This window comes from Amblyomma mixtum, chromosome 3 (genome assembly GCF_055824585.1).
Source record: "Amblyomma mixtum isolate Tamu chromosome 3, ASM5582458v1, whole genome shotgun sequence".
Classification (NCBI taxonomy): domain Eukaryota; kingdom Metazoa; phylum Arthropoda; class Arachnida; order Ixodida; family Ixodidae; genus Amblyomma; species Amblyomma mixtum.
This window is the reverse complement of record NC_143014.1, coordinates 224,173,500-224,200,671: the sequence shown is the minus strand read 5'-3', so window position 1 is coordinate 224,200,671 and position 27,172 is coordinate 224,173,500. Positions and strand designations below refer to the sequence as shown.

At 50.5% G+C, this 27,172-nt stretch overlaps 1 protein-coding gene across 1 annotated transcript; it reads right to left on the bottom strand.

The window, feature by feature from the left end:
- Positions 1–27,172, bottom strand: LOC149353824 (uncharacterized). Its single transcript, XM_089582862.1, has 3 exons — positions 25,751–27,172; positions 2,569–2,771; positions 1–1,159 (listed from the first exon to the last, which is right to left on the bottom strand). The coding sequence occupies exons 1-3, from the start codon at positions 26,398–26,400 to the stop codon at positions 531–533; spliced, it is 1,482 nt and encodes a 493-aa protein (XP_089438988.1). The 5' UTR covers positions 26,401–27,172; the 3' UTR covers positions 1–530.

The window sequence follows — 27,172 nt, the reverse complement described above, 5'->3', positions numbered from 1 at the left end:
TTTCTGTGTCCCGTTTCAACGCTACGTTTTTTCGTTCAGATTATTACAATTTCACCCACCAGGTATTCTTCACTGTGCGCTGACATCGCAAAACACACTGATGTTTTTGCATTCTGGCTCCATCTAAATACAGGCCGCCGCTGCTAAGATTTGATCACGCGACCTTGAGCATAGCAGCCGAATGCCACGACCACTCAGCAGCCGCGGCCGGTAGTAGGTAGCGCTCGTGACAACTGCTACGTATTTTTATTGTAACAGTAATAAACTGCACAGCTCTGAAAACTGCAGCCTCGTTGGCTGCGCACGTAACCAAAAAAACAAAGAGTAACTCTACTTAGACTTCGAACAGATACACGGAGCTCAGTGGCGAGGGACCACGGTGAGCTCTTATGAAGGCGACAAAAAGGGCCGAGCCGCGAAATGGGAACTAAATAAAATACGGCGCACATTACAGGGCCAAGAGAGTACGCGTGCAGTCATGAGTTGTGACTCTGGCAGAGAGGGAAAAACAACAAACGAAGGAAGAATACTTATATCGCTCCGTAGCCAGACGTGCCAGCCCCTTCCACCCTGTACCAGACTACCAGGAAGGCTGAACCGAGCACCAAGAGTGCGTAGTGGACACTGATGCAGGCGACGAACACGGGCTCCGCATAGTAGGCGCGAAACGCGTCCATGCTCATAGAGAAGCCGTACTGCTGCAAAAACGGCAGGAAGATGCAGCCGAAGCTCTGCGCTAAGAGCATGATGGCGAATACGATGTAAGGCTTGGCAGCCAGCGGCTCCTGCCAGTAGCGCAGCTTGAAGAACATGCCGACGGTGGCGCGGGCCACGTTGGCGGCCACACTGAGCAGGAAACCGCGGGGCTGGCCTCCCAGGAGAGAGGCTCGGTCGCGCCGGAACTCGAAGTGCAGGCTGAGGGCGAAGAAGATGCCGAACACGTGCGTGGGCTCGAGGGCCTTGGCGATGAGCACGGCGAAGGCGAGCACGCGGGCAGCCAGCAGCGGCAGCCAGGCGGTGTGCTCGGCGGCCGTGCGCAGCGCAGACTGGACCGTGGGCCAGGTGAAGGTGACCTGCGCGTGCCGGTTGTTGAACTTGACGCAGGCGAACCCCGTGAGCAGCAAGGCGCAGGACAGGTTGGCAGCTTGAAGCCAGGAAGCTGCAAAAGCGTGGGAAAGCTTGCGTTAGTTACGCGCCGTCGGAAATGGTTTGGATTGGTTTATGGGATTTAACGTCCCAAAGCGACTCAGGCTATGAGAGACGCCGTAGTGGAGGGCTCCGGAAATTTCGACTACCTGGGGTTCTTTAACGTGCACTGACATCGCACAGCACACGGGCCTCTGGAATTTCTCCTCCAAAGAACTTCTAGCCGCCGCGGCCGGGTTCGAACCCGCGTCTTTTGGGTCAGCAGCCGAGCACCATAACCACTGAGCCACCGCGGCGGCTGCGCCGTCGGCAATGCGCGCGCGGATTCAGGCGCGGAGGTGACGGTGCGGCACTCAGAGTTTGCTTTATTGATACGACTTGTTACGCACAGACAATCTAAAAAAGAACGAACTGGCGGGCTAGTTGGTTACACATCTCAAACATTTTTCCGAGCGCACGAGAATGAAACGTGGACTGAAAGAAGACACACCACAAAGCGCTTTGTGGTGTGTGTCTTCTTTTAGTCCACGTTTCATTCTCGTGCGCTCGGAAAAATGTTTGAAATCTAAAAAAGGATTAGTCAGCCGTATCTAAACTAGGGACCATGTTTTGGGTTAGTTTTTCACGAGAAAGAAGAAGGGAAGAAATTTCAAAATTAGCAGTGGGGCTAACCACGTTTTCTCCCGCCTTGATTGCTCTTAGAAAATATCCCCGGATCACGTTAGACTAGCCGAACAGGCTTATTGAGAGTTCCCCTATTCCAGGGATTTCCAGTCATCCAGTTTTAAGCGAGCGCACTTTCAACTAGCGGGCCCTCATTTTCTGAGGGCGGTATGAAGAGACTAATGCAAGTCCTTTAGTGGGGGCACCCACTGGGCGAGGGGAGGGGGGGGGGGGGCTTTAACAAAAAGTGATGTGCTTTGTGAAAAAAGTATGCTGTAAAGTTATTTGCGAACGGAAGTTTTCAGTTCTATCTTCTAACAAAGTTACAACCGAGGAGCCAAAATTTTATTAACCGTCATCCATTACAGATTGTCCTGGTCGCCTTTATAATTTCTCATTCGTTTTCTTCTCCCGTTTTTTTTTGCGGTCAGTTTCGTATTTTTGCACCCTGAGAAATTTCGATCTCCTCCAGAAGACGCCAGTGATGAAAAAGAAGAATGTTTGGCACATACTTTGAACGGTCGAACACTGAGCAGAACTGGGTCGAAGTGAGAATTGTAATCTAATGTAACCGAAGCTGAGCAAACTGTGTTCATTGTTGAGTTCTAAACATGCGCGCTTTAGACGCGCAGCTTTACATACCTACTTCATGCTTTAGGACAATTACCTTCTGTGCTGTCAAACTTTCGGCTCCTTCGCGACGGTTTCGCCGGCTCCGCTGCTGCGGAAGACAGCTATGACAGTATCGTAAGGACTCACATCCCGAAGTGTAGGCCTGTCCCTGCAGGGCTGCTTCGAAGAGCTGCTCTGCCTGGAAGACCGCCTGGGGGAAGCAGCTGAGCGTGGCCACCCACATGAGGTTCGTGAAGGTGATGGTGTCCTGTCGCTTGAGCAGCGCAGCCTGGTCCTGCTTGCCGCGCGTCCTGTACAGCACTATGGAGTCGAGTAGCCGAAGCACGAGCCTGGTCTCCGCAGTGGGGACGGGCAGGACATGGAAAAGAAGGTTAATTAGTTAATTCACATATATTTTTCGTGCGGAAGCAAAGCTCCAGAATGTGAGGCAATCCCGCATAGTGGAGAACTCTGGATAGATTTGGACCACCGTGAGTTTTTGTACGTGCACCAAATTCGCGGAACACTAGCGTTTTTGAAGGTCGCCTCCACTAAATGCAGTCACCGCGGCCGTAATCAAACCGGCGAACTGGTGCTCAGTAGCTGAGCGTCATATCCATTGAGTCGCTGCAGTGAGTTTGGGAAGGAAGAAGCAAAAGTGAAGGCACTGAGACCAGCTGAAAAAACGGAGACTTCACATTGAACATGCGCTCGAGACGCTCCCCGCAAGCGGGCTGTCCTTATGAAATGCGCTAGTCTCTGCTGACACACTCCAGAGACAAAAAAGCAGTCACTGTAACACACGCATAACATAAATAGGCACGACCGACGTACCGTTACCCGCAGCGTCAAAATTTCGTTAATAATTTCATAAAACAACTAGCGCTAGTCACTTGCAGTACCCTTGTGGTAAGCGTCGTCTGAAAAAAAAGGAGCGCAAAAACAAGACGACGGACGAAGGCCGAACACACACCATAAGCGAGTGATCCCTTCAGTCGGAAGTAAGTGCTCGTGGTGTGTTCTGTCTTCGTTCGTAGACTTTTTTTCGCGCTCCTTTTTTCATGAATTAGAGTGCATATGCGCATGCATCAAAGAGATGATGCCGCGTATATCGGCTCCTTTCAGCATGAATTAACTAACATTACAAAGCTTCGCGGCATTGCGAACTTGACGCGCTTTGATGGGGTGCAGTGCACTTGCAATTCTGCAGTTCTTACAAACTGAGTGAGCCGACTGCTAACTAATTATTGCTTTCTTCGACTGTGGGCGGTACACACAGCACACACGTGGTTCTTCAAATTTCACTCGGGTGGCAACGAACTGAAGACAGCCGTTTTCCGGGAGTAATGAGGGAACTTAATGGGATGGACACTGAGGACATGTGTACATCAAACTATTGCTCTCAGCAAAAATTGATCATCTGGCTCTTTTCGAGTCAGTAAACATTTGTTCGAGATCAAAGGAGAGGTTTAGTGCCGAGAAAACTGGATTAAAAAAATTTTCCCGCCGCTCGATTCAAACTTGGGACTGGTTGGCGCCGTTTTAAGTGCATGGCGTTGCAGCATAGCCTCAGAGATTCGCGCATGAATCCAGTGTCGAAGCTCGCAGTTTACTTGCGAAATCGGACACTGATGGCGACACCTCTATTGACTTTTCTGGTATTTTTTAGCTCATGAAAGTTCCGTTTTCGGCGAGAGGTCTCTTTTTGTCGTTAGAATCTCGTAGTCTATGTATTGTCGCGAGTGGAAGAAAAAGACGAGGAGTGTTGGCCGCGGGCCGACGACGACGTTGCTGCTGGTGGACCTCCCTGTTTTTCTGTGCTCCCTGTCTTCACCCGTTCTCGCCGCCGGCCTGTACGTCAAGCCGTGACATTTGGTGGAGGTGCTGGGTAACACATCTCATGCAGCGCACCCCGCCTCGTAGTTCGAGCCCCGTCCTAAGTCCTGGCCGTCGAGTTTTCTTGGAGGAGCCCTCGGCGGAAACAGACTCGCGCTAGCCGACGCCAGCAAGGCCAAGCGCCGGAATTCGGACTCTTGCCCGAGGGATCGCGGACATCCAGGACAGCCAACGTCACCATGGCGTCCCAGTCACAACAAACCGACCCCGCGATTGCATCGAGGATCGTCTACGTGCCTCTCACTCCAAGATCTGTCGTGCCGTTCCGTGGCGATGGCCTTGACGATGTTGAAGACAGGGTCCAACACTATGAAAGAGTAGCGCGACATAACGGGTGGACTCCAGAGCAATGCCTGCAAAACCTGTACTTCTCCCTGGAAGCCACAGCGAAGTATTGGTTTGAGAACCATGAGGCTTCATTAACATCATGGGAGACGTGCAAGAGCGAACTGGTACGCACGTTCGCGAACCAGCACCGGCGACAGCAAGCTGAAGATCTGCTCCACGCTCGCATCCAGGGACCTACCGAAAGCGTCAGGAGCTTCGTCGAAGACGTGCTGCGTCTGAGTGCCCGCGCCGACCCGCGGGCTACTGAGGAAAAAAAGGTACGGGCGTTGATGAGGGGTGTCCGGAATGACATCTTTGGAGGCCTCATCCGCAATCCTCCGACCACAGTGGCCGGATTCGTCGCCGAAGCTACCAACATCGAGCAGGCATTGGCGACAAGAACCAGTCACTTTCGGAGAGTGAGCGCCCTTCCTGTCGTCTCAAGTCTTGCCTCGTCTGACCTGGGTGGAGTTGGTCTCGCCGATGTTCGAGAAATAATTCGCGACGACGTCATCCGCGAGGAGCTGAAAAAGCTCTTCCCTACTCCTGAGCAGCCCGCCTCTGTCTCCATCGCGTCGGCCGTTCGCGAAGAACTGCGACACGCGCTGGCGCCAGAAGACGTCCCAATTGTAGCTGCAGTCGACCCACCAGCTCTGAGCTACGCCGCCGCAGTTCGTCGTCCTCCTCCCGCCCATCGCCAGGACCAGAGCGCTCCCGATTCCGGCCTTCGACGCCGTGAGTTCCTGCAGTCGTCTGATGCACGCCTGGGACCGCCGAGACGCAGGAAGACCGACATATGGAGGACTGCGGACCGGCGCCCACTGTGTTTTCACTGCGGTGAGCCTGATCACATGTATCGCTCCTGTCCATACCGCGAACTCGGCCTAAGGGGTTTTCACCGGGCCGATCCGTGCCCCCGCTACGGTGAGCAGCCCCGCGACATACAAGGCTACCTTCGACGTTCTCCATCACCGGTTACAGCTGCTCCTCGCACCTCTCGGTCGCCGCCACCTCGCCGCCCACCATCCCCTTCTCGCGGGTCTCGCCGTGAGAGCCTTTCGCCACTTCGGGAAAACTGAGTACGGCGACGCCTGGAGGTGGCGTTGCCGGAGTCGCACGAAGCAAACAACTTCCGTCTACGTTAGTGTGTCCCAGCTCGACCGATGGTATCCTTGGAAACGCAAACCGTTTTGTAACCTCTAGCAATGTGAACATTCTGATCGACGGGCGCGACGTAACGGCGCTTGTGGACACCGGCGCTGATTACTCGGTCTTCAGCAGCAGTTTCTCTCGGCGTCTTCGCAAGGTTACCACCCAGTGGGACGGACCGCCCATACGTACCGCGAGCGGCCACATCGTAAACCCTGTTGGCAAGTGCACTGCCCGCGTCGAGATCCACGGTGAGACGCGCCCCGCCACTTTCGTGATATTGGAGAATTGCTCTAAAGATGTTATTCTGGGCATGGACTTTCTCCGTGAATATGGCGCCGTAATCGACATAGGGCAGAACAGGTTGACCCTCCGCGCACGTTCTTCCTCGCCAGTACCGCCCCGGGCCACAGGCTTTGCGATGAAAGTTGATGCCGACCATGTACACTTGCCGCCGTTGTCGGCAGTTTTCCTGCCGGTCCGAGCCGATACAACAGCATGTGGAGAAGGCGTTCTGGAAGGCAGTGTCCAGATGTTACTTACGCGCGGCATTGGTGTTGCGCGAGGGGTCGCAAATGGTCAACGAGGGCGAGCCAACATCTTCGTGACCAACTTCAGGAACGAGCCGCAGCACCTGACGAAAGGGTCAGTAATAGCCCAAATGGAAGAGCTTAGCGACGTTCGTGAAGCAGTTGCGCTGCCTAAGGAGGCGGCCCCGCCCGGGTCACGAGACCCTACAGCGTTGCCCCTGGATATCGATCCTAAACTTGAGCCTTCCCAAACACGCGAACTGCTCTCCCTTTTGCATCGGTACAACGACTGTTTCGCGACGACATCCCGAGTTCGACAGACGCCAGTCGCCAAGCATCGAATTATTGTCGACACCGCAACGCACCCGATTCGCCAACCGCCGTACCGCGTTTCCTTGAAGGAAAGGGAAACCATCCAGGAGCAAGTGCGCGAAATGATACGCGACGACGTCATCCAGCCATCCAACAGTCCGTGGTCCGCACCTGTAATGCTGGTCAAGAAAAAAGACGGGACCCTTCGATTTTGCGTTGACTACCGGCGACTCAATAAGGTGACCAAGAAGGACGTGTATCCACTCCCACGCATCGACGACACCCTCGACCGTCTTCGTCATGCCCGCTATTTTTCGTCCATCGACTTTAAGAGTGGATACTGGCAAATTGAAGTGGATGAGCGCGACCGCGAGAAGACCGCATTTATAACCCCGGATGGCCTCTACAAGTTTAAGGTGATGCCGTTTGGCCTGTGTACAGCGCCCGCGACATTTCAACGAGTCATGGATACTGTGCTAGCCGGTCTGAAGTGGCAGACATGTCTCGTGTATCTGGATGACGTTGTCATCTTCTCAAGCACTTTCAGAGACCATCTGGTGCGTCTTGAAGCAGTTCTTCAAGCTCTTCTGAACGCCGGACTTACGCTCAAGCCTTCGAAGTGCCGCTTCGCATACAGTGAACTGAAGTTCCTTGGTCATATCGTCAGCCAAGTGGGTGTGAAGCCAGATCCCGAGAAAACGGCCGCCGTTGCATCCTTCCCTCCACCGTCGGACAAGAAGACCGTCAGAAGCTTTCTCGGTCTTTGCGCATACTTCAGGCGTTTCGTTCGAAACTTTGCCCAGATCGCGGCGCCACTTTACCGCCTTTGAGTGGAACGAGGAGCAACAATCAGCATTCCGCCAATTAAAACACGCCCTTGCAACATCCCCCATACTAGGCCATTTTGATCAAGACGCCGACACTGAACTCCACACGGAAGCCAGCAACAAAGGACTAGGAGCAGTGCTTGTGCAATTCCAGGATGGCGCTGAGAGGGTTATTGCGTATGCCAGCCGAGCTCTTTCGCAGGCGGAGGGCAATTACTCGACAACTGAAAAAGAGTGCCTCGCTGTCATCTGGGCCATCACCAAATTCCGGCCCTATCTGTACGGTCGCCCTTTTCGTGTCGTCACCGACCACCATTCGCTGTGCTGGCTCGCCAATATTAAGGATCCCGCAGGCCACCTTGCTCGGTGGAGCCTTCGGCTACAGGAGTACGACGTCACCATCACCTACAAGTCCGGCCGCAAACATCATGATGCTGACTGCTTGTCTCGAGCCCCTGTGGAGCCGGCACCGGGAGGCGAAAATGACGAAGAGGACGGCTTTCTTGGGGCATTGGACACGGCAGATATGGCTGCTCGGCAACGCAGTGATACTCAGATTGGTCAGCTGATGGCGCACTTGGAAGGCCACGAAGCTGTGGTGCCTCGCGTTTTCCAGCGCATGCTGCCGACGTTCAAGATAATGCACGGCGTATTGTACAAGCAGAACTTCGACAGCAGCCCGAGGTCGTGGCTCCTTGTTGTGTCGGAGGACCTGCGCTCCGAGGTCGCCCAAGCTTGCCACGACGATCCTACAGCTGGTCACCTTGGCTACAGCCGGACGCTTTCACGTATTCGAGAACGGTACTACTGGCCGACACTTCCTAAGTACGTGCGTCACTACGTAAGAACTTGTCGAGAGTGTCAAAGGCGCAAAACACCACCCATACGACCAGCTGGTCTTCTCCAACCACTCGAACCACCGCTTGTTCCGTTCCACACTGTCGGAATGGATTTTCTTGGTCCATTTCCGACGTCGCAGTCGGGCAACAGGTACATTATTATAGCGACGGACTACCTAACGCGATACGCGGAGTCCCGAGCACTTCCGTCTGCGACAGCTGCTGAGGCAGCCAAATTTTTTATTGAGTGCATTGTGCTCCGTCACGGTGCCCCTGCCGTTTTGATCACTGACCGGGGTGCCGCGTTTCTGGCCAAGCTCACACAGGAGATCCTCCGTCTCAGCTGCACCAGCCACCGCCGAAGTACTGCGTACCATCCGCAAACGAATGGGCTGACGGAGCGGCTGAACAAGACCATGGCCGACATGATCGCCATGTACGTGGATGTCGCCCATCGCAGTTGGGACTCGGTACTGCCCTACGTTACATTCGCTTATAATACCGCTGTCCAGGAGACGACCGGTATGACCCCTTTCCAGCTGGTCCACAGCAGACAGGTCACCACGATGCTTGACGCTATGCTACCGCACGTGCCGCCTGTCGACGTAGACGATGGTGCCCGAATAGTATGCGAGCGCGCGGAAGAAGCTCGGCAACTCGCGAGACTCCGCATCCAACACCAACAGCATGCCGACGCTCGTCGGTACGATCTCCGTCGACGCGACGTACATTTTTACCCTGGAGACAAGGTCTGGGTGTGGACGCCGGTACGCCGTCGAGGTCTCTCCGACAAACTCATAAAGCGGTACTTTGGCCCGTATACAGTTCTTCGCCGCATCGGTGAACTTAACTACGAGGTGCTGCCCGAAGGAAAACGACCGTCATCACGTCGTTCACCCCGCCCTGAAATTGTGCACGTAGTGCGGCTTAGGCCGTATTACGCGCGATGATCGTCTGCCCCGAACTGATTTTCCCACCTCCTTCTACAGTGGCCAGCAGGAGTTTTTGCCCAGTTTTCCGCCCTGTGCCTTTGTTTTCGTGTTAGCATCGGGACGATGCTTCTTTATAGGGGGAGGTAGTGCCGCGAGTGGAAGAAAAAGACGAGGAGTGTTGGCCGCGGGCCGACGACGACGTTGCTGCTGGTGGACCTCCCTGTTTTTCTCTGCTCCCTGTCTTCACCCGTTCTCGCCGCCGGCCTGTACGTCAAGCCGTGACAGTATCATTCAGGCCAACTTCAGTTTTTCCCGCAGTGTGTTGTTTGAACCGAAATCAATCAACGACAGCATGCCTGTTACGGAGCAGGTTGAACTCGGATTGGTGTACGTCATTTGGCTGACGACTGCCATCGTTGCTGGTTGGTTATTTGGCTAGTTGAGGGTCTACTGGCGCAAGGGATACTCTGGCCAGAGAGCACCACAACAAAGTTTAGCTTTAAATCTGGTTGCCCTTTGCAGATTAGGTCAAATGGAATGTAGTGATGTGAAATGCTGAGATTAAAAGGTACTAAAAATCTAGTATAAAGACGTGTAATAAAGCTACGGCATGTAGCTTGAGCAGCTAAAAGTGCTCTGCGGTAAAAGAAGAAAAGGACCATTTGAACTTATGCTGATTGCTAGGCTCTATCACGAGCAAGCGGGCATGAAGTTCCTTCCGACTACGCATGGCCACGGCACCCTCTTGTCTTTTTTTCAGGGTAACTTGTTGAAATCTAGGTACCCTGGCACAAACAAAGAATCCTTTTTCTTAAGACCTGTGATATTTCAGTAATTCAAAGCCTGGTAAGATCATGAAGTACAGTCATTATCTAATAAAAGAGAAGGATAGAATGGTGCACGATATCTAAAATTTTGCAAGAGGAGTGCGACGGAGTGCGACGATGCGTTTCTGAAAGTGAACCATTAAAGTGCTCGCATTCTGGCGGTTGTGCTCCTACAAGCTAGTAGTTGTGATTTAGGTGTGTGTCCGATTCATACTCTTGAATGTAAAACTGCGTAGGATCGATTTTTCTGATGAAAATCCGTCTATTATTTTACAGTTGGTTTGATAAGACACAAGTTACTTTGTTCGCTGTTCCATGCGAACTGCCATTTGGAAAGCAGTGCTCGCTTAATTGTTCCTTTATAGTCGTGGCAAAATGTTTTCATCTTGCAGGTATCGCCCACGGTTGCATTTTAAGATGCGGAATCAGCAAGCTCATCGCCTAGAATTCCAGCATGAACACAGAAGAAGTGCACGTCTTTCGTCTTGTGAGTTGAAAAGGTTGGAGGAGATACAGTGAAAGAGGGTTTTCAGTTCATTGTTCTTTTTTGTCACTTATAGTTTCCGGCGCAGTTGAAATACTGAACAACTCGGCAGAGTACACACTTACTTTTGAGTGAATGTTAACAGTCCAGTCCGTTGATCTTTTCTGTAAAACGCGCCACCGTGTTCATGCAGCTGGTGTATAGCCATCTGTTTAGAAAGCTAAAAGGCCATTACGTTGTTCAGCTTCGAAAAGTTCACTTTTTACTGTCACCAAAGGTACAACCCTTTTATTGTACTTGGCCGAAAATTAACCCATTAGACTGGCTTTTTGATCCAGGGCTCAGCGTGTCCTTTGATTTCTACTGGTGCATCTTCCACTATCTCTTATTTTATCTGCTCTCGGCTGTGGTCATTTTAAAGCTCATAGCGAACTTTCGAGAGAAAGCATGGAAAGTTATAGAACATTCTAAGAACAACGTAGAATCAGCTGCGCCTGAATGCGATCAATTGAGGCAAATCTGGGCGCGTCTTGCATCACAAACAAAGCGATAAAGCGGCGTGCCGGCAGCTTTGAAGAATGAACAAACAAACACTACAAAGATTCGCGGTATTGCTCCCCTCTGAAGGAAGCATTGATTCGATGCTTTAAAATATAAGGCGAATAGAAACAAATAAAACGGGTTGTGCAAAAATAAACACCGAGTGTGGAAACATAGCGTTCTTTAGCGCGCATAGTAGGGCTTTAGATGGACGACATGGAAAACTTCTGTTCGCACGCGTCACCGCTGGGGTGTAGTAGAATCGCTTTCTAAGTCCTACAGACGTCGCAATGCTGTGGATAGCGACAAGAGGCTTGTATTGTTGGGTTAATTGGCAACATTGGGAAGAGAGGAGTATACACAGCGCGAAAAAAAAAAAACGCGGACAACAGGAGAGATCGACACGAGCAAGCGCTGCGGATCTGACCATTGTCCGTCGCAAAAATGTCGACTATTCGTTGAAGAGGTTCGACATCTGAAGCCTTGGACTGAAACAATCAGAAAATCTTTCATAAAGCGGAAAACATTTTGCACACAGGTGTGGAGCCATCGTTCAACTGTTGACAATACCGGGCCGGCTTTCAGTAATGCAGCCAGACTAGTCTTGCCCGTACAGGTCTCTCCTGTCGTACATGTTTTTGTAGGGCTGTGTATTCCTCTGCTCTCGAAAGGAGGTGTTTTGCAGTCAGTTACTCTGGGGCCACTTTCTGTAGGCTCAACAGCCACGCAGTGAATTTTCGAGAAAACAGAAAGTGGATGGGAAGCTAGCCTTAGCAATTGCGTTAAAAAGCGCACACAATATGCACTTCCCGAGTTTCAGGGAAACCCGTTCATGAAATTTGACGCTAGGCTACACGTGACCTTTAGCAGTGCCTAAAAAATGCCGTTTACGAGCGTATACAACCAGGGACCAGTAGGCGAAGCATCTGAAACAGGTAACGGCGCGACATGACAGGTCGGAGGAGAGGTAAAGACTGGTAAAGCGCAGACTACAACTGAGGATCTGTGAAAGCAACTTTTTTTTTTTTGCGAACAACGATGAGCATGCGCACTTTATGTAGGAAACCATAGAAAAAAAAAGAACGCAAGAACCAACATTAGGGTGGACCGAGAAACCAAGACTTTTTTTTCGAAAAGATGCACAGAGGGCACAGCACACTAACATAGGTGTCACTGCCAAAATGTTAGTTGTTAGTGTGCACTTGTCCCGTCTTCGCCACTCCCTGTCTTGTAGTGCAGTTTCCTGTCTAGAGGACAGAGTGGTGTGCATGTGTCCGTGAGGTCGTACAGCCTGGATCCACGCAATGAGCTGGCGGCGCAGTACGATTTGCGGAAGAACTGCGTGTACTAGCTGGGGTATTGGTAGCTCGGATAACAAATTTTTGTGATAAAAGGCGGGAGGACTTCCTACTCTTAGCAGGCGTATGGTTATGGGTATGAAGGTTGCATTTCTTTTTTCTTTTTTTTTTTTTGGGGGGGGGGGAGAAACATTTACGCTGAAAAATCTCGTCCAAGCGAATGTCTGTTTGCGCACGAAGATATTATGTACGCAACCTGCAATATAAACTGGAAAATGGGCCACTTCGTGCTCGTATTTTACCTTCATGTGGTCAGTCGCACACTCACCCTGACGAAATATGCCAATACCAGTGCGGAGGAATACCAGTGCGGAGGAATACCAGTGCGGAGGAATACCAGTGCGGAGGAATACCAGTGCGGAGGAATACCAGTGCGGAGGAATACCAGTGCGGAGGAATACCAGTGCGGAGGAATACCAGTGCGGAGGAATACCAGTGCGGAGGAATACCAGTGCGGAGGAATACCAGTGCGGAGGAATACCAGTGCGGAGGAATACCAGTGCGGAGGAATACCAGTGCGGAGGAATACCAGTGCGGAGGAATACCAGTGCGGAGGACGTAAAAGGTTTATGTCAGTGCGTTATTTTTGTTACTTGTCTCATAAAATGAGCCCGCAGCAGCCGTCTGGCCCCACTTTATACTTTCTAATCGGAGAAAACTGGTGAAAATTCTGTTCTCATGTAGGCTTGAACACGTCTAAGGCATAGCAGCAGCAACAGTAAGGGGCACTCAAGTTTTCCGATTAACAGAATAGCGTTTACTTGCTGGCTTTTAGCAACGAGGGCTACATACGAAGTCTGTTGGTCAGAGAGCATCGTAGATGCGCTGTTTTCTTTTATTCCTGACTGCTGTCTGGAAACAAGCACCCTAGAGGGTAATCGTCAAGCAGAGTAAGCTCATGTGGCAATGATACGTTATTAAACAGAGAAATAACTAAGAATTGCCATCATTCCGCTTGCTCTAGCAGACGGGAAATGACTATGCCTGAATGTACTCAGATCGAGAAATGACTCACAAAATGACGGAACGAAGAAACCTCACGATATAAAAAAAAAAGCCTCTCGCTGTGATACAGTGAGGTGACGCACAGCCTCTTCGTCTTAGCGCTGTACAAATAATCACCCTAGCTTTCGTGCCAGTTGCGCCGTTTGCAGGTGCTAATGGCGTCCGGCTGCAAAGGCCAGAGGCCGCTCCGCTTGGATCCCGCGAAAGGCTGTAAGACCCACTCGTCACTTCCGGCCGCGAATGTGCTGGAAAATTTGGCATCTGCAACGACTTTCGCGCCAGGGCGGAAAGGTCTGTAACGTGTACTGCTCGTGACGAGGCGAAAAGGGTGATCCAGCGCTGTGAAAACCGAGTAAGTACATGGCCTTTAACGCGGACGATTCGTTATATGGTGGCGCTGCGACCCGCGGAGTAGTGACGAAAGCTCGCTAGGGGGGAAAATTGGGAGGAATCCAACGTGGATTCCAACGTTGCCGTCGGGAATTAAATCTAGGCGAGAACGCTTTAATGGGCATGATCGAAACCAATTTCATCCCCAGAGCGGAAACTGAGGCGTGGAACAAAAAGCACGCGGAATCTATTCTGTAAAATGAGTTTGAGGAATAAAAGTTTTCTATACGTTGCTGAAAAAAAAAAAAGCCTGCGAATAGCCGAAATTCCCCCTCGCACATGGGTCTTTAATGTTGTTTAATGTTGTGGACATATGGGTCTTTAATGTTTGCAAACGGTCGATCAGCGGTCAGGAGTGAAACGCAAGGCTAGCAGTACAATGCTGCGATGATGTTAGGTCATTTTCTGAAACATTTGCAGTCACCGGTCGATTCGCACTGTTCTGTATTGCCGCAGGTTCTGTAGGCATGGTCGAGCATCGGCTCGACCGCGCCTGTAGGCGCTTCAGAAACTCAAGCGGCGTGCGGCGCTGGCGCTGAGGCGAAGAATCTTGCCTTGGAAACCTGGGGGAACAATGTGTTGTTTCCGCAGAGGACTCCATCGCTTCTCTCTCCCCATTTGGTCGAGGGAAGCGGCGACTAACCGCTGGAGCCCGGCCGCCGTTTCCTTCGCTAGAGTACGCCGCAGTCGCTGAACACTTGCTGGCCGGCCTTCGAGGGATGCAGCACATTTACAAGGGGCTTGACGAACAGGGGCCTCGGAGTCGAAACTGTACGCCGGCCTGCCATCAGAATCTGAGCCCTTCTGTACCTAGTTGTTATTTGCTCAGAAGCGTCATTACTTGAGCGCTAGGATTCTTCCCCCTCTCATGTTTGCGTTTAGCGTCAAAATAGTGACAGAATTTATTGTTTCAAGGTACTCGTGTGTTACAGCCCGCAACCATTTCACAAAGGACAGAATTCGAGGACGAATCACGCGCTACCTAGAATTTTGTAGGGCCCTTGGGTTACGGGCAAACCAAGATTTTTCGCGGTTTGTATACCCTAAACAGCATTAACAAAAATCACGTTCAACCCGATTTCTACGCAAAAACCGCCCTTCCGAGATGCATTTCATCAGATACACAGATACACAGAGGCATCCTATAAAAACTGGCAGTTACTCTAACCCCGGGCGAGAAAGATCTCAGCAGTTAACTGACGGCGAATTAAGCATCATCACCCAAATTAGCCTTACTTTCAGCTAGCTTTACCTGACGCTTTACTTGTCGACTAAGTTGAATACTATTGATTAAAAAAGAACCCCGACAATACAGTTTGGCTTATTCTAATTAGCGCTACCCGTCGGCAACACTGCTCATCAAGGTAATGACGGCCGTGACAAAATGTTCTTGCAGGGTTTTCTTGCACGTGCGCAATACTTTCTGCGTAGAATTGCTACTGTGGATGAAGCGTGGATTCACCGTTACTCATCCCCAGCCGAAGAACCCGTCAAAACTGCGAACAAGGAATGGTGAAAGCGGCTGGGAAGGTGATAAGCATTGCTGTTTAGTACAGCCAAAGAATCATCCGCACAGACTATTCGCATAACGGTAAAACGATAACAGGAGTGTATTACAGAATGCCATTGCACTGTACAAACTATGAAGCAAAGAAAACGAAAAACCTGGCAAAGAGGTGGTAGCTTCAGAAGAAAATGCTCATTCACCAGGACAACGTACACACCCCCACTAATCGGCCGTCACAATGGTAAAATCAGGATTCATGATATAAGCTTCGAATTAATTCCTTTGCTTCCCCCCCCCCCACCCCTTCCCTCACTTCTCCAATTTCCCTCCCATTCTTCTGATATGGTCCCATATTGTTTCTAATTTGCATACTATAAAATCAGGCTCAATGGAAAAACAAATCCTGCCCATTGACGGAATGTCGTTGCCGCCATCAGTGCATCTTTCGCTGCCATTAAGAATACCTGCTCTTCTCACTGAGGAAAATGGAAACTCGGTGGGCCAAATGAGGAGCTGTTAATTAGGGCCATGCTGACAAAAACTTTTCCGGGAGAAAAAAGCCGACGGTAAGAGCTCGTAGACCGATCCCACCACGAGTTTCGCCTCGCAATTGTTGCCGCAGGGAATGTCGGTAATACGAGGTCTGTTAGAAAAGTATCCGACCTTTGGCCGTTGAAAAAAAACTTGCATAACTGGAGCGTTGCAAACCTAGTCATCTTTAAAGTAGTCTACTTGGGACTCCACACACTTCTCCCAGCGGTGCTGCCATTGTGGGAAGAGTTCCGAAAAGGCCCTTTTCGGAATGGAGTTTAGCTCAGCTGTCGTTGCAGCCATAATGTTCTTCCTTGTCTGAAATCGCGCTCCTTTCAATGGCCTTTTGATTTTGGGAACCAGCCAGAAATCGCAGGGGCCATATCAAGACAGTAAGGAGTCTGTTGAACTACAGGAGTCTGGTTTTTCACCTAAAAATCTGATTCGAGTGCGAGGAATGTGCAGGAGCATTGGCGCGATGGGTGCGCCAATTTCCTGTTGACCTCAGCTCCGGGTTCTTGCGCCGCACAGCATCACGTAGGCAACGGAGGACATCCCTGTAGTACTCTTTGGTCATTGTTTGACCCTGTAGAGTGCGTACTCGTGGTCTGCCAACAGAGCGTGTCAAAGAAAGCAGTCAGCATCACTTTCACATTGCTGCGCAATTGGCGGGCCTTCTTAAGTCTTGGTGACGTGGAATGCTTCCACTCTGACGACTGGGATCTGGTTTCCGGGTCGTACCTGTACACCCAAGACTCGTCACTAGTGATTATGATGTTGATGAAGTCGGGGTCACTGTTTGCGGAATCCAGCATGTCCTGTAAGACTTCAACACGAAGCTGCTTTTGCTCCACCGTGAGCAGCTTCGGCACGAATTTCGCCGCAACTCTCTCCATGGCCAAATATTCGGTGATAATGGAATGTGCGGAGAAATTGCTCATGTCCACCTCTTCCTCAATTTCTCGGATAGTCACGCGACAGTCCCGCATCACCATAGCGTTCAGTTCGGCAATGACCTGGTCATTTTGGCATGTTGATGGCCGATTGGAGCGTGGCTCGTTCTCCACCGATGTGCGGCCATCTTTAAAACAATTGTAACACTGCTTAAACTGTGTGCTCCTCATAGCATCTTCACCGAAAGGCGTCTGAATATTTCGAATGGTTTCCACTCGGCTGTCGCCAAGTTTATGGCAAAATTTGTTGCAGTAGCGCTGCTCCTTTCACTCCGCCATTTTCCTTGCAATAAAAAACCGACGAGAGCACTGCACACTGCCTCACTCAAACGCTGCTTCCCAGCGACTGACGCTATCGGCAGGCGGGAAAAAATTCATGCATGCGCATGAAGGTTCAAGGTCGCCTGATGCAAGCGCGCTTGTCTCATATCCAACAGGTGTTCGTAAAAAAAAATAAAGTCGGATACTTTTCTAACAGACCTCGTATAGGGGTAGGCGAATGACGTTTGTGGCTGTGAACGCAACTCTCAAAGCGCCGATCTACCAAACGACGAACAACAGCACATCCACAAGGATTAGTGGCATGATTAAATTGTGGAGAACTTCCCCGTCCCTTGATATGCGTCCTGAGACCAAAATTCGCACACGACTCTCTCCGTGTATCTACTTCCGCTTCTCATGATCCTTTTCGTTGTACTTATCGATCAGTGTCCCTCTTGTGCACGCACAGAGAAGTCACAAAAAATAAAAACAAAATGGAAAGACAAAAGCCGACTGAAGTGTGCAGTCGGGCCACACCCGCGCGCGCACAGGCTGAGAGCTCTGTCAGTGTGTGTGTGCTTGGGCGCGAGACATGCCGCGTAACTGCATCCAATGTTTGGGCGGGCGGATGATCAGCAGGCTATCATCGACTAGGCAAACCGCGCCGAGTCCGAACTCTGGCTACAGCAAGACTCCGCAACACTGCCGGTGTGCGCGCAGAGGCTGCGGCTTTCCGAGAACCGAAGCGGGCCTGTCGAGTTTTTCGAACGGAGCAGGAATACGCATGAAGGAAGAGTAATGTTACCAAGGGCTGGCTAAGCGAGCAGGACCCCTAGACGACCAATCCGTGCGGCTTCGTGGAAGACGCACACCGGATGAGCAGATAAACGCAGCCGCGCAACAGGGAGGCCGCGCCACGGAGAAGCGTTGGCGTGTGGTTGGACTTAAATTAGGCTATTTGAACGCAAGCTGGGGCAGTGCAGTAAAGGAGGATATTAGCATAGCCAGAAATTCTGTACAAAAGCGTTTTTGAGCGGGAAACATTCTGTGAACGTAGTTTATTCATATAATGCAAGATTTCACTATAACAATCAATCCGCAGATCACTCGACGGCAGCCTCGATTTTTTTTTCTGTTAACGTTTTTGCTATCGTCAAAAGCGTTCCCCATTGGTTTTATAAGGGGGTCACTCTTCGATGCGATGGTTGGTTGGTTGGTTTATGGGGTTTAACGCCCCAAAGCAACTAAGGCTATGAGAGACGCCGTAGTGGAGGGCTCCGGAAATTTCGACCACCTGGGGTTCTTTAACGTGCACTGACATCGCACAGTACACGGGCCTCCAGATTTTCGCCTCCAAAGAAATTCAACCGCCGCGGCCGGGATCGAACCCGCGTCTTTCGGGCCAGCAGCCGAGCACCATAGCCACTGAGCCACCGCGGCGGCTTCTATGCGATGGATGGAAACAAATAAAGATATTGCTGCATGTCAGAAGAATGCACCATTATCTTCAATATTTCCGTTAAAGTTTCTTACAATTTACCAGTTTTCAAAATTTTTGTTCGAAATTGTTGGACATCGAAAATAAAAGTTAAAACGACGGGAAAAACATTAGAAGAGAATGAGACTGAGCATGTCACCAAGAACAACAAAAAGGAAAGACAAAAAGGAAGGACAAAAAAAAGTAACGTCACCAAGAGGGAGAAGGAGAATGACGGCTGAAGATATTTTAGAGCAGCGGGATTTCGGGGATAGGGTGAACAGCGCCCGTGTTTCGCTGCATGTGGTTCGAGACCGGGGTTTCGACTTTCGAGACTGTGGTGCTTCACGCAAACCTCCTTTGTAACGGTCAAGACGTCCTCAGTGTAAGATTTTATTTCAGTTAAATAAACTGCGGTCTCCCAAGACGATCATATTCGCTGCAGTGGATGCTCCTTCGACTCACTCGATTCCATCCTCGCATAGCACTGATCTTAATTTTAAACACAGCACGCGAGAAGCGGTGACGCCGGCTACGTTCAAAGCGGATGAGGAGCGTCTGAACACGTGAGTGCAAGGAAAAAGCAGTTTAAGCAGCGCCGAGCTGTGTTCTGTGATGGTACGGAGCTATCATGACCGGTGTTGTGGAGCTGAGCTTAAATTTTTTTTCTTCACTCAAACAAAAAAACATATCGATAAAATTGCTGAGCGAAATCGCAACAAAACAAGCTATCAGTTGAATTGATATTGCATTTTTGCAACGGGTACCTCAATATGAAATTTGCATCCGAATGCGTGGAACAACGCACTTTTTTTTTGCAAATTCGGCATTTTTTTTCTGAACATTACTCGGTTCAACTTTCGTGTAAGCGTTTTTTCAATGCGGTACATGTCGTGGCGAGTCGATTAAAAGTTATCGCTCATGAATTTTGTGTGTAATTTAAGAAAAGTTCAAAAATATTGCGTCTTGAGCTTAAAAACAAACGAAGTAAACAAACATGAAAAAACTTTGTACTGGCAATCTCTTGAAGACTGATTAAATAGTACAGTTTATATACATTGCTCATTAAAAATGTTCAACTCAAAAAAGAAATAAGAATTGTTTGGAAAATTTTTACGGAGACCTAGTTTTGCACCAATCTGGAAAATTCAGAGACCTGTCACATAACGGGAATTTTTTTCCCGAAATATATTAAAGGAAATAGTGTTTGAAAGTTCAATAAAAAGCTGGGAATTTTAAAAAAAAAAATGGGAAAAGGTCGAGCGCTCACACCGCTTCGTTTGGCATGGAATGACCCACAAATAATTTATAACCTGCTTGTTTAACATTGCCTGGTGATGCTGCATGCTCCTCATGGACTTGACTTTGCCATGATTTGCTTCCATTCCGCATTCTTGATGCCATCGGATGTTGACTGAAGTTTAATCCTAGTTGGCTGTCTCGAGATGAAATGCACAGAAGCATGATGACAGCGCCGGTGTGGGCGCGGAAAGATTTTTTTTTTTCTGTCTCGGTCACCACGCGCTTTAGAGTAAATGACACGTTCATGAGTAGTTCTTATTCGTTATTTTTTCCACTGCGTCTGGCGAACACGGTGAGACTAGCATGTATTTTTGTTGGTAAATGGATGCACCGTTCGAGGATGATTTGAATCACTGAAGAGTCAGGCATAACGTTTAAGGCCTATTTACAGAGGAACAGCGGTGACAACTGTGCCCACACTTCAATGTCGCTGGCTTGCGGCCTGCCAGACTAATTCAGCTGCGGCTATGTTATTTATTTCATGATAATGCATGCCATTTTGGACCAGCTCAAGAGTGTAACACAATAAAAAGTAAATTATGAACACAAAAATGCATTTTACAACAAAAAAACTGCAGGATGTAATGACTCAAGGGCGTCATGAAATTTACAAGCGTTACAAATTCCAGTCGCAAACAATTGGAAACGTATTTAAGTGCAGTAGTTATTGTGACGATTGATTGCAAAGAATGTTGATTATGGGATGTTAGCGATTGTTACCACGATTACGAGTTATGAGCTGTGGCTTAAGGGACCGTTGCACATACAGTAACGTAGACAAGGGTAGGGAATATGATGGGCTCGTTATGACATACAAATGAAGGAAGCCAACAGTCCGTTGACTCTCTGAATACTATAGCTAGAGAGTGCGTACTTCATAGCCGACTTGGTCCACGAGACATGGAACCCTATTACCCACTAACCAAGAACAGCCGAATTCAGGAAAGTTGGTTTCGTCATGTCTGGGTGTGGGAGCAGCGCTGCCAACACGGACTGCGTGCATTTGAGTGGAAAGAGCGACGATAATATGAATGGCATGTTCGAGGCCGAGAAGACAACTGAAGGGAAATGAGGGGCTCGTTATGACATGAAAATGAATTGGCTTCCTTTATAAGTCAGAGACCGTTAACTTGTGCAAGTTTTAGTCGACGAATAAAGTTCAGGAGAAGCAGCTTTGGTTATCTTCAATCGGCACAGGATATCAGCGCAATAAAATAAGGGCATCGCAAAATTTTTTTTAACGTTTTATAGTATAGGGTAATATTTCGATGAAGGTGCACTTTCCAGACTCATCAGCGCGGGTTTTTCTCACCTATTATACAAGGAGTGGAGAGAAGCATAGAGCAGAAAAATAAGAAAACTAGCGCACGATCTCTGATATTGACGGATTCACCCATCAAAACATCAAGAATACTCCTGAAAAGCGACATTCACTGCGGGAATAACTTATTTTAGTTTCCATTGTTTAAATCAATTTAGGTACACGCTCAGCAACAGACATACTGCAGGTCGAGACCGAACAAAGAGTAGGTCTCCTCTCGCATAACTAAGCGCAGCAAGGGTGAATTTGAATGTGCACGTTCTGCGAAACCCGGAGCTAATTTAACACTGTCGAGCAGCCAGCATCGATCGCGCATCGCCCCTACACGGTTGTGGATACAAGGGTGCCATTGGAACGTCGACATGGATCGTTTATACCAATATGTTCGTACAGCAGAGTTTCATCGCCAAGCACGAATTAAAAGGCTCGAGGGGTCCGTCCAGTGTGGCCCAGACGCATGTATACATACGACCGCGCCACCCAAGCTGAGCCGCGCGTCTCAAACAGTGGCCGCCGAAATTGTGATACAGTCTAGCCCGGTTATAACGAAGTCGGCGGGAATCTGAAATCACTTCGCTATATCCGCTATTTCGTTATATGCGGACTACGTAGGATCTCAGTAGCGTTTGCCGTGCTCCCAACCTGGAACAGTGCGACACTGCGCTCAGTTGTCCGTTCACCAGCTAGATCAAGTCGAATAACTCTGTCCTTATAAACAGCATACAACGATCCGCGATAACGATAAAAATGAGCCACGCTTCCAACATGCACAATGCTGCCGCGCTTTCTCCCTGCCTTGCGCACCGCGGCACCGACATAAAACAAAGCGCGCGCTGCCACACCTCCTGCAGACTGCAGTCCAGCCGTGGCGCCGACTGCCTGAGAGAAATAGAGAACCGCGATTGGCCAAGACGGCCGCTCTCTGCGACGTCATCGAAAAAAAAAAAAATCGTCTCTGTTCTTTTTTTACACTTTTCCCCTGCGCGGCGTTCTCCACCGCTCTACGCCGTGTCGCCGTTCAAGGCAAACACGAGACCGGCGTGCCATGCGATGCAGTGAAGCAACCTTTCGCTCCGTAGGAGAGCAGACGACGCCACGAAAGGACGCCGTCAGCCGAATTTTGCTCTTATTTTCGCGAAAAAAATCGCCTCAAGGACGCAAAAATTTGTTGATTGGCAGATTATTTTTCGGTTGGTATTAAATCTCTTCGTTATATCCGCTGACGCGCTCTTATTTACTTCGTTAAAACCGGACCCAAAATGTATTGAATATGCAAAAATGGGAATGGGAAATTGAAATCCCTTCGTTATAACCGCTATTTCGCTATAAGTGGCTTCGTTATAAACGGGCTAGACTGTAGTCGCCATCCTTGATGGTGGTCTCTTGGTACGGGCGCTGCGACATGTGGTCGCGTTCCTGCGCTTCGCCAGTCAAGACCATGTTCAAGACGCCTCCTTTATTCCTCACCCCCCTCCCCCCTTCCCCCGTTCTGTTATCGCCTTCCGCAGAGTTAAACTCCGCACGAAAGGCACTCCTCCAGCCATGTTACAAATGCAAGCGTCCGATGTCGACAATTAAAGTTCCGTGGACAGGCCTGAACACGCTAGCACGCACTGCACTGTCACGAGAAACGGCCAAGCTCCGTCAAAAGAACGACTTGAGGTTGAGTTTACACCCAACTGTACAGTATGGACCACTGTTAAAGGGAACCTCGCGCAGCGTGGTCGCCGCGCTCCGCGAAGCGCCTCTTTTGAGAAGCGGCGAGAATCGGCGACACCAGGCGCATGCGCAGTAACCGCGGAAGGTGGAGCCAGCCCCGCGTCGTCTGCTACGGCGCTCTTTTGGCGCTTGACTTGTTGAGGTAGAAACTCTGGAACGCGATGGATGAACCAAACATAAAAAGCAGATTTTCCTCGCAGCTAGATAATGGACGTGTGTTTCAGCAATATATATATTTTTTTCATTTCCGATTGTTCCTGGGCAATTTTTCCGCTATGCAATAGCGGTGCAGGAGAGACATCTCTAGTTCTAGTCCACTTTCTGTTCTGAACCCACGAAAGCAACCTCCTGTAGGTTCGGTTTGGTTTGGTTTATGGGGTTTAACGTCCCAAAGCGACTAAGGCTACGAGAGACGCTGTAGTGGAGGGCTCCGGAAATTTCGACCACCTGGGGTTCTTTAACGTGCACTGACATCGCACAGTACACGGGCCTCTAGAATTTCTCCTCCAAAGAAATTCAGCCGCCGCGGCCGGGATCGAACCCGCGTCTTTCGGGTCAGCAGCCGAGCACCATAACCACTGAGCCACCGCGGCGGCCCCTCCTGTAGGTTCGGTGGGGCTATTAGTGCATTTGGAACGTCGCCCATTGCCGACATGGTTGCGGTATTGGTACTCCAGGACAACAAACGTTGCAGCTGTAGGCAACGAGTCATGTTAATGATGCACAAATACCCACAATTTCTTGCAAAAAATTTTCCGGTTCATTCTGCTTTAACAATGAGAGTACGCATTGTTGAAATTGGGAATCGCGCGTGATGCACGTCCGAGTGCACGCACACCGGCACTAAGCGTGGCAGGAGCAGCCGGTCGCGTGTGGTGAATTTCGTTCTTCGAACTACTTTCGCATGAAAGTCTAAAATAAGGGCAGAACGCGAAATGAGCTGGAGATAACCAGAAATCCGATGACTTCGAAAGCAGCCCGGTCGCAAAAGGGATGATGCGGAATTTCGTATTTCCCAGGGAGCAGACGGCGGTGATAAAACGCTGTTCGGTTCCCAACGGTTTCACTTGTCTGAAAGCAGTCAGTTCGAGATGGCGACGGACCAAATGCACTAACAGCCCCGCCGCAGCTACAGGAGTTTGCTTTCGTGGGTTCAGAACAGAAAGTGGACGAGAACAAGTGCACCACTATTGCATCGCGGAAAAGTTGCTTAAGAAGAATCGTAAATGAAATATATTGCAGAAACGCACGCTCATTATGTAGCTGGTTTTTGAGAATCTTGGTTTTTATGTTTAGTTCACCCGTCACGTTCCAGAGTTTCTACCTCAGCAAGCCAAGCGCCAAAAAAGCGCCGTAGCAGACGACGCGGGGCTGGCTCCACCTTCCGCGGTTACTGCGCATGCGCCTGGTATCACCGACACTCGCCGCTTCTCAAAAGAGGCGCTTCACGGAGCGCGGACGCTGCGCGAGGTTCCCTTTAACAGTGCACCATGCTGTAGTACATGTCTTTGGAGAATAGAAAATGTGGTTAGAAGTTGCGTTTTAAAAACCTTGCGACGTCGATGTGTAGTAATCGGGGACAAAAAGTCTTCAGGATGTGGGGATTGCGTTCTCTGCGATTAAGAGCCAGCTGTTTTATCGATCACTTCATTTCACGTCCTGGCACTGCAACACGCGAGTCCAACTGTCACCTCCACAAATGTCGTCTCCGGTTAGCGGCTATAGCCGCTATGGGCTTCCGTTGCGGCTCACGCGTCCTGGAGACTTGTCTCCGATAGTACAGCTGCAACGGAAAAAGAATGGCACAAGTGAATCGTGACCGGAGCGAAAAAATCGCGACACGCGGCGCTATTGTTGCCGAGTGCACCGATAGCGAGAGTGCGAGGAACATTCCATTTCCTAAAGCGGGGGTGACCGGCAGAAAGCAACCCACCTAAACATTCGCCCATCAGAAATGCAACATCTTAAGCGAACGCCTGTAGATGCATTTGTTATCAGCCAAACTATGTGCTAAGGCGGCTAAGCACATAATCTCGTTTTATTTATTTATTTTTTTTTTGCGCTGGCGTGGCGAGCAAAGTTATCTTTATCACCGTTTTTCTTTAAAAAATGTGCTGGGGAAGCACTGTCAAAAGTGGGGACGCACTGTGAAAAATAATGTGTGGCAGTGCCTGCTTTCGGATGGGCTGCTTTCTGTCGGCCACCCCCACTCTGAAAAGTGGAATGTGCCAGGCACTCTCGCTGTCTGCGCATACGGCTACAATAGCGCCGCGTCTCGCAATTTTTGCGCTCCTGTCATGAGTGACTTGTGCCAATCTTTTTCCGTTGCAGCTGTACTTAATTACACGGCCTGCCTCGACCTGCGCGGCGTGACACCGCCGTGGCAGCGCAAGGCGCCTACGTTTGCCATTTCACTTATCTTGCTGATAAAAAGCCGCGGTCACAGGAAAACTGGGCTGGGGCTGTTGTCAAACAAAACAGTCGTAAACGAACCATTCCGGGCGTGAGTTCTTTACAGCACTTTCCGTCGTCTTCGAGGGCATACACAGCGTATAGTTCATAAGATTCTACCCACCGTCGCGCTGCAGCGTGCGTCAAGACTATTCCAGTTGGATGCCCAAATGACGCGCACAAAAACGAATAGCGCGAACTGTGCTGGGGCTCATCTGCTCTCCGATCTGCGTGAACGCCGTTTAGAAACGCCGAAGCCGGAAGTTTGCCTGCTCTCCGGGCTTACCGTGACATGCACAAACGAAATTTTTGCCTTCATTGAACACATCATTTTGTTTAACCACAATAATTGCGCCGGGAATGAAAAACAGTACCAGAGAAGAGTACTCACTGAAGCAGAGGGACCATGTTGAACAGGCCGGCGCCGAGCACGTGAAGCACGAACAAGAGTATGCATCCCGAGGAAGGCTGCTGCTCTCGGCCAATGAGCCGGCACACGCCCACCAGAAAGAGCGGCAGGCTGGATAGCTGCGCCAGGAACAGCGTGAGGCCAGCCTGCATGCGCAGCCCGGCCGCCAAGTACTTCTGCACCAGCCACCACGAACTGGCCGCGAAGCAGACGTGTAGCGCCACCGCGTACGCTGAGGACAGCACCAGAGTGAACGGCGCGCTCCGGGACTCGGGACAGGTGACCGTCAACTCCGGCTGCTCGGTATCGGCATCCTGAGGCTGGCGGAAGTCAGGCAGCGGTCTGAATATGCCACTCAGCAGCAGATCGGGGCGGCTTTGCCTGGCAGTCTTCTGAGGGGACGGTGGCATCGGGTCTTCGCAGAGCGAAGCCAGGCTGTCCTGCCGCGGTATCATGGTGCACGACGCAGCTGGAGACACGGCTCCGGCGTACTTCTTGGGGCCGGTGACGGCGGCGTAGCAATGCCGCATGCTCCGCCGTTGGCGTTTTTCTCGGTGGAACCGGTCGAGCCACTCGACCGACGCCGCGTCGTCGTCAGCTGGACGCTTGCTGACGACGTCGTTTCTTTCCATGTCGAAACAAGAGGGGCCCTTTTCCGGCGTACGCCTTTGCGATGAACGCTCGACGGGGCAGCTTGGCTCCGGACGCTTGTTGCGGCTGAAACGGAGGCCAGCCCGACTGCTGCCTCTCGAAGATTAGCTCGAACAAGGACGCACCGTGTCTACACGAACGAAGATGCTCCTGACGTCTTGGAACCCTTACCGGGACTTTTCGTTTCGATTTTTTTTTTGCTCTGGCGGTATCGGCTTGGTGGGGCGCCACTGCACCTTCACTGCCTAAATCCGACACTAGCCATGCGCCGCTCTGACCGCTTCCTACGCCCCGCCTACTATACGCTCCCTCGCCTTGGAAGTGGAAAAGGAATCGCAGGCCAACAGCCGGAGGTTTATCTCTTGCAGATTTTGGAAATTCATTTTCCGCCTCTTTCTACGTCTGGTTGTAACGTTCGCGCTGGCTGCGCAGATGCTTCACTGGTCGCGGTCGCAACCCGCATTTCCGCTTTTTCTTGAAGAAGGCAAAAAGACGGCCTTGTTTCTTATCGCCACAACCGATGCGCCGCTCTCGAACCCCTTAGCACTGGAGACCACTGCCACACAGCTGTGTCAGCGGCGGAATCAGCCGAGTAGATTTTGACCGATAGCGGACGGGGTATTTGGCAAACAGAGCGCTCACAGCTAAGCCTTGAACGCCGTGCAGGAGAACGGCTATCACTTCCCTCATTTCTTCAGAAGCGCAGATCTTAAGGCCTTCATGCTGCGGTGATCGAGGTGAGCCGTGACGCTA

What these genes read in the sequence shown, in the direction of transcription:
- LOC149353824 (XM_089582862.1), bottom strand. Translation starts at nt 26,400, where the DNA reads ATGGAAAGAAACGACGTCGTCAGCAAGCGTCCAGCTGACGACGACGCG. An exon ending in AACATGGTCCCTCTGCTTCA is followed by an intron (nt 2,772 to 25,750) that starts GTGAGTACTCTT and finishes TGCGGAGACCAG; the next exon opens with GCTCGTGCTTCGGCTACTCG. An exon ending in ACAGGCCTACACTTCGGGAT is followed by an intron (nt 1,160 to 2,568) that starts GTGAGTCCTTAC and finishes ACGCTTTTGCAG; the next exon opens with CTTCCTGGCTTCAAGCTGCC.